The 15,490-nt window shown below is 42.9% G+C and overlaps 1 protein-coding gene across 2 annotated transcripts in view; it reads right to left on the bottom strand.

The window, feature by feature from the left end:
* Positions 1-15,490, bottom strand: part of MYRF (myelin regulatory factor) — a 151,935-nt gene that overhangs the window by 19,248 nt on the left and 117,197 nt on the right. For both annotated transcript variants that reach the window (XM_084858587.1, XM_084858593.1), the window contains 7 exons: positions 14,415-14,505; positions 8,696-8,896; positions 6,311-6,419; positions 5,076-5,185; positions 3,260-3,420; positions 1,705-1,777; positions 890-978 (listed from right to left, as the gene is read on the bottom strand). In XM_084858587.1, coding sequence (XP_084714713.1) covers positions 890-978; positions 1,705-1,777; positions 3,260-3,420; positions 5,076-5,185; positions 6,311-6,419; positions 8,696-8,896; positions 14,415-14,505 — 834 coding nt within the window. The remainder of the gene's footprint in view (positions 1-889; positions 979-1,704; positions 1,778-3,259; positions 3,421-5,075; positions 5,186-6,310; positions 6,420-8,695; positions 8,897-14,414; positions 14,506-15,490) is intronic.

A 15,490-nucleotide genomic window follows, 5' to 3' on the forward strand; every position in this document is an offset into this window, starting at 1 on the left:
GATATTAATAGCAGAGAAAAAATATTACAGTTGGTGCAACTGTAGCAACCAGCAATCCCTTGGTATGTCTTGCTCTACTCATGAAAATGATATGTGCATACGTGCAACTTCAATATGGAGGCAAAATCCAATATTGTGCAAGCAGACTTCTGCTCACACAACAGGACTGTCCTTACCCCATGCAGCTCTTCAAATCTGCTTCAGAGGGTCCTCCAGCCCTCTGGAGCAGATTCTGAGGGCACACAGGGGCTGCAGGGGGAGGAGAAACTCCTTTTCCAGTTCCACAGATGGAAGCAGTTCCATTTGGAGGAGATGTTAATTGCATACCAGCTGTAGATTTTACTCCTGGTGTGCATTCCATTGTAATTCTTACCCTAGATCTAGGGGCATTGCCAAGTGGAAGAAGCATAGTGCTACTTTCAAGCTTTTTTACATAAGACAGATATTGGCCGTTGTCATTCCCTACTCATGGCTGTCTACGGGTTCGTGACCCTCCATTTTCGCTTCTGTTTTTAAATAACACTTTTGGTGAGTTTTTTTAGAGCAGGGAAAATGCAGCATTATTTAAGAAAAGTTAAAGGAAATACAATTTCCGCTTGTGTATTTGGACTATATAGAGATTATATAGCAGAACAGCAGCAAGGGAAACGCCCTTCATGTAGTGCTCAGATCTCAATTCTGCGATGAAACCGAAAGTAGATACAGTGGATCAACAGCCTTATCTAGAAAAGCTCTTCATCTTGCTCTCAGACTAAGTATCTGCCCTAAATAAACATGACTTGTCCATTCGCTCACAGGTCAGAAGGACATCCTCACTCAAGTTTACAACTCTGTGTGCTGCAGTCATCTTCTGGGTATGAAGCAACAGGCCAGATGTACAGACACTCACCTGAATGCCATGATGACCACCAAGGCAATGATGGTGCCTTGTAGGAAACGCTGGCTGATGCAAGCTTGGTCTGTGACAATAGAAGGAGCCTGTACAAGACACAGAGATGGGGAAGAACATCAGATGCCCACCTTTGGATTCCTACATTTTTTTTCTGCTTCATCAAACTTGTGATAGCAGGCTGTAGTGTGCCTCCTCCTTCCACAGAGTCCATTCTCCCCAGGAAAAAGCAAAGAAGCACAAGGAGACACTGCTACCACAAGGAGACTGCTACCACATGGAGTTACTAAATGTACACGAATATTGAATTGGTTGAGGGATTGTAGGAGCTGTACCAGGGAAGATACAGGCACTATAAAGAGGAAGCAGAAGACAACTTATTGGAACAGAAGACTGCTGGATGAAACAGGCATGCGTCAGCTCAGTCTCTAGGAAGAATTTCTTATCAAGGAATGCATCATGTATACAAAAATAGTTCTCAGCCCACAGAGACCATCAGCCACAAATTTATGTATTATTATTTATTAATAACACACTGCCAACTCATTGCCAACACACAGCCAGCATGTTAGCATTTCCAGTACGTGCTAGCATTCACCCAACACTGTAACAAGCACCCTCAGCAAACACAACTTAGCTCGTGAAACTCAAGGGAAACATTCCCTTTCATCTGCATGTTTTCATCATGTATGGCACAATCAGCACCTGCATCTCCTGCCAAGCGCCGGAACAGCTCCAAACATACATGCCTTTTGCACATGAGCAATCACAAATACAGGCTAAAAATGTCTGTCTCTCTTGCAAAGACTTCTTACCTTGCTGGCTATTTTGGGGGGCCTCTTCTTGTGTGGCATGCTTCCCGCACGGCTGAACTGACTCCCTGCTTGACTACATTGAAAGGAAAATTAAACATCATCCACACTAGCACTCTTATCACTGTTCATTTCTGTTCCTCACTGTTCCTGTACTAAGCAGTTCCTTAACAAAACACTGAATTTGCATAATTTTACCACACATATATATGTACCCCAATACATTTGGTGAAGCTTTCTTAAAAGGATGGGGCGGGGGAAGTAAACTTGAGGTGGGAGAGTGAAATAGCTGATATTCAGTTTCTGCAAGGACAAGATAGCAGAAGAGGTGACTGCCTGGTTTCAGTGTCAAAAAAAGGAGGCTCCTATATGAAGGGTAAGGACAATGGCCAGAAAGAGGAGCAACGTTTCTCTAGACCAGTCACGCAACAGCTTGTACCTCTCCAATGAAGCACAAAGATTTGGGGTGAAATACAGAAGTAGTGCACAAATGGCAAGAAACCAATGGATGCAGTCAAGATTGTACCGCCTCCTTGCACAAATATCAGTATCAGAGTGTGTGGTTTCACAGATGCTCTCAAGTTTGTTTTCAGGCTAAAGACTTATTAAGGTAGTATTAGTACTGTATATACCTTTCAATACCTTAAATAGAAAAGCTAATAAAAGTAGTTCTATGCTAGCTCAGTAGTGAAAAATTGTGCAGGGTTTGGGACAAAATAGGCAGCAATCCAAATTTTAATTTAACCAGAGATTTTTGTCCTATCACTTCCACATATTCTTATTAGCAAAAACAACAACATTAATAAATACATATTAATTAATTGATGTGATTATTCATTGATTATTAATATCAATTATTAATAATTACATAATTGTTAATTAACCATTAATAACTTATTAATTACAACAAAATATTTATAGGCCATCTTTTCAACCGTAAGTACAATTCTTTTCAAGTACAAAAAATATTAAGAACAATGTAAAACAACGTATTTCATACATTCCATCTTTACATTGACTGACAGATCAGGTTGTAAACTGTAGTTCATGTAAGCCTACAAATCTGAAGCAATATTGCTTCAAAACAATTCGCAAGTATATGAAAGTAAGTTCAGATTAACTGCATCTGCTTTTTATTATTCATCATCTTTGCAAACATAACCGGGGCTTGCAGATTTAGATTTACACAGAGGTTTCTTTCTGAAGAGTACAGATATTCACTCTGCCTTAAGATCCCATTCTTGTTTATGCTCATAATGTAATAGGTGATGCAGGTATTCCATGAGGACACTGATATGTTCAGAGGCCTAAACTGCTCAATTCATCTCATAAAGGACAGAAGAAAGATCACGCAATTTGGCCCTCATCAGCAGTGTGGTGGAAGGAGGGTAATGCACATGCCTATTCCCTTGAAGGAGGAACAAGATCTTCAGCTGAGTTAGGCATCTGAACCTAGTCAAAGCTCTATTTGCTTTTCTATCAATGCAATCCTATGCATGTAGGACTCCAGGGAGAGAAAGAAGTAATATTTATTTATTTACTTTAGTCTCTGTAGTACCTGAATGCTCCAGAGCTCACTGTTGATTTCATACTGTCCAGGCGTTTCAACTTGGCAAGTTTATGACTCCACCTTTCCAGTTCATCAATCCGGGTCTCCAGGTTGTCCGTCAGTTTGCAAAGCTCCTTCACAGCCCCTACATTTTCCATAAAAATACGCTCCTGCCATGAGAAAAAAGAAAGGTTCGTTCTCACACTCTTTCAATGTGCTCAAGTCTTCACAATGTGATGTTAGCCTTTAATTTCATGTGAAAAGGGTGTCATTTTTATGTTTCCATGAGGGGAAAAGCCCTAACAAAATTGTCATGTCAGGGAGACTGCTTGAAAGCTAGCGATTTCTTCACTATGAAGAAAAGTTGATTTTGCCATGAAGGTCACCAAGCAAAAACAATATGGTAAGGTCAGAGTAGAAGGACTTTACGATGTCAAAAGACAACTTAGGAATTGATCCAAAGAATATAACAGGGACATACAGAAGCACATCTTTTAAGGAAGTGGCTCAACCTCAAATGCTTCCCAGCCCTTTCCGAGAGCTCCAAATTTGCCATGTTCACAAGTTTCAAAGATGAAACTCTAGTAATCTGTGCAAATATTTATTATATATGTTCAGTGCAATTAATTCATTACATTCTACCATTTTCCTCCCTCCTTCCACATAAAACATGAATGAATTCTAATAAAATTTAAATAGCAGCAAACAACATACCTAGTTTAAGCTATATTTCCATAGAAATCAAAAAGCCAGAAAAAGAGCAAGTAATCACTGGATTCAGAACATAGAAAACCACATATCTTTGGAAGCAAGAAATTCTTCTTACAGTAATTAATAAATGGGATCCAATTTATTATAAAAATATCCTGTTGCTTGCTGTGTTCCTCCTTTTGTTCTCAGTTAATGTATTAAATTTAGCCATAAGAATAAATTCCCACATTTCTTCTATCCATTCATTGATTGTGGGTATGGTTAATGATCATGTAAGATGTTTAACAGGGCAAGCGTTTAACTAAGAAGGATAATTACAGGATTATTTTACTCACAGAGTTATCATTTTAACCTGTTTTACTCACAGAGTTATCACAGAGTAAAAATTATTTTACTCACAGAGTTATCATTTTAACCTCTCTCAAGGCTGAAAGAGAGTAAGAGAGAGTCTTTCTCACCATCCACAACTAACCCATCTGAGGACTTGGTTACTGAACCACAATTTGAACCAGTTGCCTTTTTGTCTTTAGGAGGGCTAGTTTCAGTTCCAGTAAAGGACAAAGGGCAGTATCCATTCCAACAAGGTGCAACCACGAATGTAAATTACATTGTGCTAGCGCAAACTATTCTAGTACAACACCGATAGCATTAGCTGGTGTGCTAAGTTCCCCAGAAAAATTGGCATGCCAGCTAACACTGTTGGCATTGTGCTAGAGTAGTTTACACTAGTGCAACACAATTAGCTGATGCACCCTACTGGAAAAATTATTCTCTGAACTGTTTTGACTCCTTCTGCAATACATTCAGATAAATAAAACCATAACTCCTAATATTCCCTTTACCGCCAGACTGAGTCTGTAAGCAGGATCACTGAAATTGCTTCATACAGCAATGCTGAATTAAAATATGTAGTATACCACTTGACAAAAATTGGAAAACAAGTTATCCAGGCTTCAGATTTTGTTTGCTTTTTATTTTGTTAGGTTTTTCTTTTGTTAAGAATATTCACTCACTTACATTTAGTAGGAAATTATGCCCCAAAGACATTGCCATTCATAGCCATTCTTTTCCTATCTGTTTGTTGCTTACCTCTTCTTCAGAGGTTTCCACTCACCTTATTCACCACCAGGAAGTTCTCTATGGTTTTCCCACTGGTAAAGACAACGTCCCCAGAATCTTTCACTGCCTCTGGAAGAATCTCTCTCACCTCCTGAGCAATGACACCTGCACAGAAATGGCAGCACATACCACAATGGCTCTGGACCACAAAATATAGAAGCCCAAAAGATATTTGCTGTGTAAATAGCTAGGATGATTCATGATGAGTTTTGCAAACTAAAGCTGTGATTCAAAGATTCATGTTATTTTACAAACTGTTTCCAACAGCAACTATTTGCAGCAAAGTACTTTTTAAACGTTTCAGAGTTTTAAAAAGTTTGAAGGCTTGACAGAAGAGTAGCCAATATGGAACCTCACCAGAAAAACAACATTTGCAAATGAGAAACAGTTTCCCCATGAGAAACTCTTAAGGCAACTTCTGCAAGCTGTTTAAAAAACACACACACCTCAGATGAGTTTAAGCACTAGCTTGGGCAGCTGCTAGTAGTGGATCTGTTTAAAATAACTCTAGTACGAGGCACATGCCTCCAGTTATCCAAAATGTTATGTAGGAGGCAAGAACTGGAACATAGCATACATTATCTATGGGGAAGGGAAATAAGGAAAGGAGTAATTGATTCACAGTTTATACAGCAAATATATATATACACCAGTGTGTGATGACATATTCCATCTTTCACCACCTGCATTCCCAGTCATGCGTACAAAGGCACAAGGCACTTTAGTGTTGCTATGAGAAACAATGGTATCATAGCAATCATGTCTGGCATGTAAAGAGGTGCAACCTCCCTGAGTGAAAGCTGGCCACCAGGGTTAGCTTTCCCATCTTGGTTTAATGGCATAGATCTAAGGAAGACCAAGATATCCCTCCCACCCCTCAAGTCTTGCAATACTGGGGACTTTCGCTGACCCAGGTATTGTATCTGCCCTTCACCAGAGCTGTGCTCTCTCAAAACAGGAGAATGTGTGTGTCATAGCCATCAAAACAGAAGCAATCCTCCGGCAACACATGCCATACATGTACAATTCAGAATGTCAAAGGGGCGTTGCACAAAAGAATAGGAAAACGCTGTGATGAAGACTCCAAGAATGAGGCAGTAAATGGTGTGTTGGATCGTGGAGACACTGAAATCAATCAGTTTGGGATAAGGTGGATTTTGCTAGCATTAAAAGTGTTGAACAGTAGCAGATGTGTGAGGATGAAGGTCAAAGTCAGTGCAGGGATTGTACCTGTTTCAGATGTGTTCTCCAGGCCTACAGTGTCAGCAAACTCTGGCTTGTAATTATAGTGCACCAGTCGCATACGAGAGATTCTCTTTAGCTGTTCTGTGGTATCCACCTGAAATCATAAGAAAAGACCCGCAAGAGTGATTCTGGGTGCACAAACTCCTGTAACCCTTGAGACCCAGCCCCCAAACACTTAGTATCACATCACACACCACAGGAATAGGAAATGAATTAGTGGGAATCAGGATCTCAGATACACAAGGCAGAGACTCACACAGTGACTTCAGCTCAATATGTATTTAAGTTCACTACCTGCGCTCTGTATTCCAACTAGAGAAGTAGCAGCATTCAGCCCTTGTGGCACAAAAAAAGCTCCAATTCTCTGGGAGCTAAGGCACAACGGAGTCTCAATACAATGATTTAGAATTGCATGTAAAGAAACAAAGCCTTTTTTACTGTTACATCTTGGTATGATCATAACCATCATTCTGTGCTGATTTATTCAGGCAAGAATGCACATTACAGGGCAGTTGAAGGATATCTTGAATCTCAAAGAGAGAAGGCCATGCTGAGGGAGATGTCTAACAGCTGCCTGAGTCAAGAGAGCTTTAATGGTTTCTTCCTGAGACTCAGGAGGAGTCATGTCAGTGGAGAGGGTGCTTCTGAGTAACAAAGCTAATTGGGGTGCAGGAGTCATAGAATCATAGAATAGTAGGGTTGGAAGGGGCCTACAAGGCCATCGACTCCAACTCCCTGCTCAATGCAGGAATCCATGTCAGAGCATCCCTGACAGATGGCTGTCCAGCCTCGTCTTGAATGCCTCCAGTGTGGGAGAGCCCACCACCTCCCTTGGTAACTGGTTCCACTGTTGTATCGCTCTAACAGTCAGGAGGTTTTTCCTGATGTTCATCCAGAAACTGGCTTCCTGTAACTTGAGCCCATTATTCCATGTCCTGCATTATTCCATGTCCTGCATTCTGGGATGATCGAGAAGAGATCCTGGCCTTCCTTTCTGTGACAACCTTTCAAGTACTTGAAGAGCGCTATCATATCTCCTCTCAGTCTTCTCTTCTCAAGGCTAAACATGCCCAGTTCTTTCAGTCTCTCCTCATAGGGCTTTGTTTCCAGTCCCCTGATCATCTTTGTTGCCCTCCTCTGAACCCTCTCCAGTTTGTCTGCATCCTTCTTAAAGCATGCTGCCCAGGACTGGACACATAAAGGCTCATAGCTATAGCCTTTAGGGAGCAGGCCAGAGATGCCCTCCAAGATGGAACCTAAGCTTTAAAATAAAATAAAACCCAAGAGACTTGTGGCACTAGTGGCTAGACTAGCAGCTCTTCATCCTTTCCCTCCATATAGGAGAACATCTCCTAAAAATCAAAGGTTTTCCATTGTACTTTTCATGGACACAAGAGATACAAATGAGAATGTGCAATGTATGGAGCCCCATATATTGTAGATGTGGGGAACCTGTGCCCTCCGGTGTTGCTGGATTACAACTCCCATCATCCCCAACTATTGGCATGCTGGTTGGGGATGATGGTAGGTAGAGACATCTGGGGAGGCACAGGTCCCACCCCTACTGCAAAGCCTTTTAACCAGCCGCAGCTTCGGTCCTATTTCATGCCCATACTGCACAAAAAGGACATCATGGGAATGCATGGAAAAACAGAAACACTGCCACACATTACAAGACAGAATATGGGAAAAAGTCAACAATTTAGAAACTTTAATATATTTAATAAAATGAATTATCTGAAGACCAGGTGGTAAGGACAAACAATAGGGAAGGACTGTTACTTTAATGCCCTGTTTGCAAGTTCCCAAGAGGCAGGTGGGCAGCCACTGTGGAGAGCAGAATGCAAACTAGGTGGAGTTTTGGTCCAATCCAGCAGGGTTCTTTTATGTCTCCATGTTCATAACTGGATTTAATGTGTGCCTTCCTGAAAAGCTTGTGCTGATGCACCTGCCCCTTTTTTCCTTGTCCCCTTCTTATTGTCTGCCTATATTTATAATGTGAGTCTATGAGCAGGGTTTGTCTCTTTATACAGTTTTCAGATTAAGTGCTATAGGAAAAAAAACCCCAACAACATTAATTCCAAATGGGATGAAGTCTGCTTTTAACCTTTCCTTTGATTTCTCTGAATTTGGGGCTCCTGGTTATAGCTGAGAGCAAAAGATCTACTACTCCACGTCTTGGGTGTGTTTGTTACAGAGGCCTGGTCTGTTTCCATGGTGTTCTCTATTTGTTTGCTAGCAATGAGTAGTGTCCACCTCCACAGGAAATACTTGCTTCTCACAAAATATTTCAGTCCAATGATACAAACGGAAGGGATTTCTGTGAGTTTCCCTACTGCCTAAGGGTTGCTGATGGTACCAATCTCTTACCTCCTGGATATCATCTTTTACGCGGATGTCTGATGGATGCATAAGGGATCCCATAACTTTCACATTGCCATGGACAACCAAGGCTTCATCAGGACGGTCTGTGTTGATGCCAACTCGGCCATGGTGAAAGACAGTGTCAGGGAGCTGAGCGCGCTGCCAGAGCACATCACTGTCACTCTCAAATTGACCTGGGTTAGAGGCCTGGAAAAAAAGAAGGCCCAAAGAAAACCAAATATTATTGTCAACAATAAGAGAAAATTGTGAAGAGCAACAAAGATCTGAGGAGAAAAGACTGGCACTTTTGGAATAAGACCAAATGCAGGATACAATGACCTCCTCTTCCAGAAGGCAAGAAAAAATGGTTATTTGCACATGTGAATTGATTTGAATCGTTAATAAAAAAGTTGCCCACTGATTGATAGTGAGGTTGAGCAAGAGCACAAAACAAACAAAAAGCCAGTGGAGACAGATAGACACACACAATCCCAAACCATCAGAGAAGTTAAAATCTATTACAGGGGCCCTCCACAGTGTGTTTACTAGCCTGACGCCTTTGCAAGTATAGTGCAAGCTATATTGTACGGACAACTGTGATTGGAGACAGTTTCACTCAGTATGCATTTCCATGGCAAGGTGAAATGTAAGTAACACAGATGCCTTACAGAGTATTATGGGAATTCCTCTTTTTTTGAAAGGTTTATCAGCAGCAGCATGGATAAGAACACAAAGTTCTTTGTCCATGTTAGGAGACAGTGATACAACCTCCATCAAAACGTAGTTCGCATTGTAGCCGTACCTTTCGTCTAACAGTCAGTTGTTTATAACATGGGGAGGCTGTCTGATTCAGTTTGCTAACTAAGCACAAGGAGCCCTGATTTTGAGTCAGCCTGTGTTTACAGACTCAGTGAGATAAACGTCCTTTTCACAACAGAGAGGTTATGTTGCAAGCATGCTTCTTTCTGCGTGGGAAGCGTTCTTTCTGTGAGGTAAAGCTTCCCCCATTACAAAACAAATCCTCAAGAGATTGTTACAGAAGTGATAGGGTGGACCTGTAAGAAATTATGGCAATGATCAATGTGTGACGTGCTAACCAAGGCAATGGCAACTCAAAATAACAGGAGGGATTGGGAGGAACACACAACCCAGTCAGTGGTTAATTTCTTAAAAAAAGGGATATGCCCTATTGCTTGAGCCTGCCTTGCCTTGAAAGGATCTGGAAGCCCCTGGTCTCTACTCCCAAATATGTGGGGGCAGCTCATGGCTTCTCAGTGGTAAGGAAAAATCCTTTTGCACATGGGTCAATCCAGCAAGCACCACAATCTGATGAGCAGCTTATTCCAATAAACTCTTTCTTGGCACCTGCTGAAGTTCTCCCCTTTCTAATTTATTTTCTCTCTCAGTACTAGAACCCAGGGTCATCCCATGAAACTGACTGGGGGGAGATTCAGGACAGTTAAAAGAAAGGACCACAAGATGTAGTGGTATCAATGGCTATCAATTTGGATGGCTTTAGAAGGGGATTGGACAGGTTCATGGAGAATAAGGCTATCCATGGCTACTAATCCTGATGGCTATATGCTACCTCCAGTATCGGGGCAGTATGCCTATGTAAACCAGTTGCTGGGGAACATGGGCAGGAGGGTGCTGTTGCACTCATGTCCTGCTTGTGGGTTTCCCATGGGCAGGTAGTTGGCCACTGTGTGAACAGAATGCTGAACTTAATGGACCTTGGTCTGATTTAGCACAGCTCTTCTTGTGTTCTTCTGCCCATCAGTGCTAATTCACCCATCACACATACACACACACACACCTTTCTCCTTTCAAATACTCATGTGTATTCTTCTTTATCACTATGTCATCTGGTCCAGAGCACTGCTCTCACACTGAAAATAGGTGCCAAAGCTGAGCCCAGTGTTCAATTACTCCCCCTTCCCCACACATGCTTCCCTCAGAATTCCTGGCACTCTGGCCATCTGAACAAAATAAAATCCAAAATAAGAACAGAATTAACACAGTTCTGGTTATATGTGTGTCTTTCTCATTCCTCAGTTCAGTTTAAACATATCCTGAGCCTTGTGCTAAGTACCTTCAGTGCTGCTTTTATGACAAAACTATGTAGAAAACCTGCTGCAAAGTCCTTCAGGCATATCCAGACAGTCCATGTTTCTGGAATGGGTTGCACTACATCAGCTCTTCCCATCCCATAACCCAAGCAAGCAGCCTCCACTGCTCCCCTCGACAGTTCATGCTGCCCCCAGGGAATGATATGGGACTAGCACAAGCTGTGCGTTCTGGAGGGCTGGCCCTGTGTGTTCTGCATAGCTGACTTTCCCACAATAAGCCCAATAGGAATGTTCTGCAGCAGGGTGGCACAACTGGTGACCTACAAAGCCAAATGCAGCTCTCCAGTCATACATGGAAGCCACTCAACAAAGCTTCTGTTTTGCTTCCTGCCCCAAATTGCAAAGGTGCAGGCTGCCTTCCTGGGTGCACTGCAAGGTGGTGGATCAAAATTTGTACAGACTTCCCTGACACTCAGTTGTGTAACGTGAAGCCCAGCTGAGTCAGTGTGTGGGAGAAACTGCCTTCATGCCGTGGCCTTGCTATCTCTGGGGTAAAGATAGGTCCAGACTGCCTGAGTGCTGATGGGAGTACTGTCCATGCACGGTTTTCAAAATGGGGCTTCCTCCCTACTAGGGCCTAGTATGAGATGCTACCAAGCCTCTTTGGGCCTGTTTCTTGTGTTACCTCTACAGTCCCAAATTCTCCAGCCCCACCACTGCCGAAAAGCCTCCCACTCTCTGAAATGACTCCACCCATTCTCCTTTATTAATTTAAAATATTTCTATACCACTATTCACCAAAGTTCCAAAATAGTTTAAAACACTTAAAACAATAATAAAAGACATAATGCAAACTGGAAACAACAGTGCAATTGAAAAAAAACTGGGCAGAGCAGTGCTTAATTCCCAAAGGCTAACTGAAACAACCAAGTGCTTACTTATCTGTGGAAAGCAGGGAGGGGACTGTTCAGGTTTTTCTAGGAAGGAGTTTCGTGAGCACTGGGCCCCTATAGAAAATAAATTTCTTCATGCCTCGAACTCTCAGAGCACTTATGAGCACTACTGTCTAAATACTAGGAGCTGGTGTAGCCTAGTTGCTAACAGGCTGTCTATGGACCATTAGTCCTCTGTTCAGATTGCACTTCTGCCATGAACTTACTCAGTGACCTTTGGAAAGGCACTCCCTCTTAGCCCCTCAACTGTAATATGGGCAACGACAACCCTGCCATGCAACAGGCTGAAGCAACCTGCTTCAGGCAGTACCATGAAGGGTGGAGGGCATAGATGAAGGTGGGGATTGGTGTCTGAATGGTGCAGCAAGTTTTTTTAAAAAAATGTTGGCCATAGATGGGGGCTGGGCACCATTTGAACTCCACTTCGGGCAGCAAAATGTCTTCAGCCAGCCATGTATATCAGCGTAGTAATTCCCATTTACCTTACAGGGTTGTTGTAAAGAGTACAAGCTGATGCAGGTGAAGTGTTCTAACTGGTCTGAAAAGGTGTGTGTGTGTGTGTGATAAGCATTATCATCTCTTCTCTCTCATCCTTCAGATCCCTCTTCAAACCCAACATTTTCATGAAGCCTTTAGCATGACCTTTCACTCTAGCCTTCCCCAATCTGGTGCCCTCCAGATGTGTTGGACTATAAGTCCCATAATCACCAGCCAGTATGACAAATGGCCATGCTGATGGGGGATGATGGGAGATGCAGTCAAACCCTTCTGGAGGGCACCAGGTTGGGGAAAAGCTGTTTTAGTTCTTTATAACCAAATCAAACAAAATTGAATGGCATTTGCCAACATTCATCCCCAACACTAGCATTTCCTGCTCATCCTCTTCCTCAGTTGTCCTCAGCACTGTCAATGGCTATAGACTGTAAGCTCCTTGGGGCAGAGCGGTGTGTGTTTTTTGCTTCTGAAGCTCTGCAAATTGGTGTTGCTGTATAAGTACTATTATCACACATGTAAGTTGATAATAAAGCATCATACAATAAATGTATCAGTTTACAGGGAAACAACATGGTGTGACACTGCTTCTGACACAGTGTAGGCACATTCCACAATCATTCTGGTGTTCACACCAACTTCTAGGTTATGCAAGTCAGCTGTGCATCTGATGTGCAACCAAACCACATATTTGGGCTAGTGCAGACAGTTCCTTAGCCCCAGTGACTAAACTGGCTGCAGCTAAGCTCTGCTCAGGGTAGAAGCCCCTCATCTGCCCTGCCAACCATTCTACAGTACAGCCCCCCACCTCCCCCCCCGGAGACTGCATAGTTCAGCATGCTACTTACTTGTCTGCAGACTCCGGGGTCCCAGTCCGCCCTCTGTTTGTGTTTTACCCCCGAACCGGCCCTTTGCTAGAGGAAATGGACACAGCACTTAAAAAGGCAGCAGGGCGGAGACAGCCAACCACAAAGTCACAGCCTAGTGTCCTCCTTATTTGCTAAGACTCTCTGGCAGGGAAGGTGCCACAAATGACCAGTTCACATGTCCTTCCCCAAGATTATGCTCTCTAAAGTCCCAAGAAACCACTCCCTTTGGATGCTTGCTAGGAAGTCCAGCCAGCTGAACTTATAAGGGGGCATCAGTTTCAGCTGATGCACTGGGATCCAAAGCAATGCCTTGTGGGGGGTGGGATGGGGTCTCTCACACATATAAACCCCTAGGTGAAATTAGTCATAGCATTCCTGCAAGTCCCCCTCATCTGCTCCCAACATTTCCTTCCGAAGAACCTTAAGGCATGTGTCTGCACAAGTGCAATCTTGTGGGTTGGTTTAACATCAGCAGTGCGCTGATGAGCATCTGACCCATGCAACTGGCCCTGTGTCTTGAGTCAGTGGCATGTGGATGTGCAGTCTAAGGGCTTCATCACACAGAGCTTTTATCCTACGATTAAGATTGCTCCTTCACGGAAGTTTGCTCTTTATATGATGCCATGACCCTGCTGTGACCCTCCTGCGCTAAATGCTTTGTTCCGTTTTTAAATAGATCGCAGATCATGAGCTATCAAATTACCCCATTGTGTTCCACTTCAGTTTCCTCCGTGAAAAGACTTAAAGCAGCAAGAAGAGGAGCAAGATCAATGAAAGGTAATGGAAGACTCAAATATGGGGAGAAGGCGGGGGGAGAAGGAAGCACATGTAAAGGGAGTCAGTGGTGATCCTGCTTTTAAAACGGAAGCAGAAAGCCCCGTTTTAAATGCAGGATTTTAGGCTGGTGTAGAAATGGCCTAAATGGTGGCATCCAGGCAGCAGAATGGTGTTGTCATTGATACAATTTTGCAGGGCTGACACTGGCACAACGTCACCACTGTGCTGCCTTATATTCCATGGCCCTGGCCACTTTCAAGATTAAGCTTTCATCCCTACCCATGTCTCTTGATTGGGAACCTGTAAGCCCTGAAGCATGCCAGCCTTCTTGCATGGTGTTTGTTTTCTTTGTTTAGAGGCAAGTCTAAGAGTGCAGGAAGCCAGGCAGGTGTGGGGTAGAGGGGTAGTGGACAGAAAAAGGACAACAAGGAGCACTGTGGGATCAGGGGCAGTTTGGAAGCAGTATTAAGTGTCAAGGAACACCAATCAAGGGAATACAGAGCTGTGGTGCTCAGAGTTAGGAAAAGGATGTCCTGCAAAGGAAAGGGAGAAAAGGGGGACTTACTCTAACAATGATGCGCTCAGAGATGTGAGCGGCCAGAGTGTAATTCTGGTTCTGGGCGTGAGCTTGCAAGGCCACAACCAACATGAAGTACCTGAAAATAAGACAAGGGGATGAAGACCAGATGAATGCAGGCTTTTTTCACTGGGCTCCAAACCACAGCTTGACATTAAACACATGTGGGGGGTTTTAAACACTTTCTAGTAAATATGAAATACATTTTTCAAAGTCACAGAATGTAAAAAGTGAAGGTAAAAAAAAAAAGTCTGCACAAGGTCATCCTGTCAAGGATTAAATTGCACATAAAAATCACCACACAGCTTGGGTAACCAATTCAACATACTGTGGTGGTTCTAAAAACCAACCCATCAGAAAATCTACTGGGTTGGTGGTGAGGGAGGACTACACAGCAGAATTTCAAAACAGTTACAATGGGTGTCTTAAATCCACTTGTTCTCTGAAAATCTGACAAAACGGTAGTGATTTCATTGAAACTATTTGAATTGGACCCCCTTGTAGAGCCATTATCTGAGATAGTCTTTAGCATCTAGCCTGAGGCTGGAGATTCAGTGGGCCCCAAATTCCTACAATTGAACCCCTCCAGCCCAAAAGAAGTGGGAGACTTTGCTCCAGTCCTCTGGACTGAAATCATGAAAACAGGACACATCTCAGTCTAGTAACGTTGCTTCAAATGCACATCAAAATGCTGACGACTTCAAAACAAAATATTTATAAGCCAGACTGATTTTTAATTATCAGTCTATGTTACAAAATTAAATTCCAACAATGTATGTTACATTAACTGAAGATGAAGCAGTTTGAGACCTAGTGACTGACAAACAATGGCCTATACAGATATACTTGTTTTGTTCAGCATAAGCAGCATCTAAACCAGGGCTGAGGGACCTATGGCCTTCCAAATGTTAATAAACTACTACTCCCATCATGCCTCACCCCTTGGCCAAGCTGGCTGGGGCTGTTGGGAGTAACAGTTCATCAACAACTGGAAGCCACAGGTTCCCCAGACCTGATCTAAACCAAGCATGCACAGTGCAAATAATACCAGTGATCAGAATCGG

The sequence above is a fragment of the Heloderma suspectum genome, chromosome 1, assembly GCF_057233095.1.
Source record: "Heloderma suspectum isolate Gila_16-S chromosome 1, 16-S_ref, whole genome shotgun sequence".
Lineage (NCBI taxonomy): Eukaryota > Metazoa > Chordata > Lepidosauria > Squamata > Helodermatidae > Heloderma > Heloderma suspectum.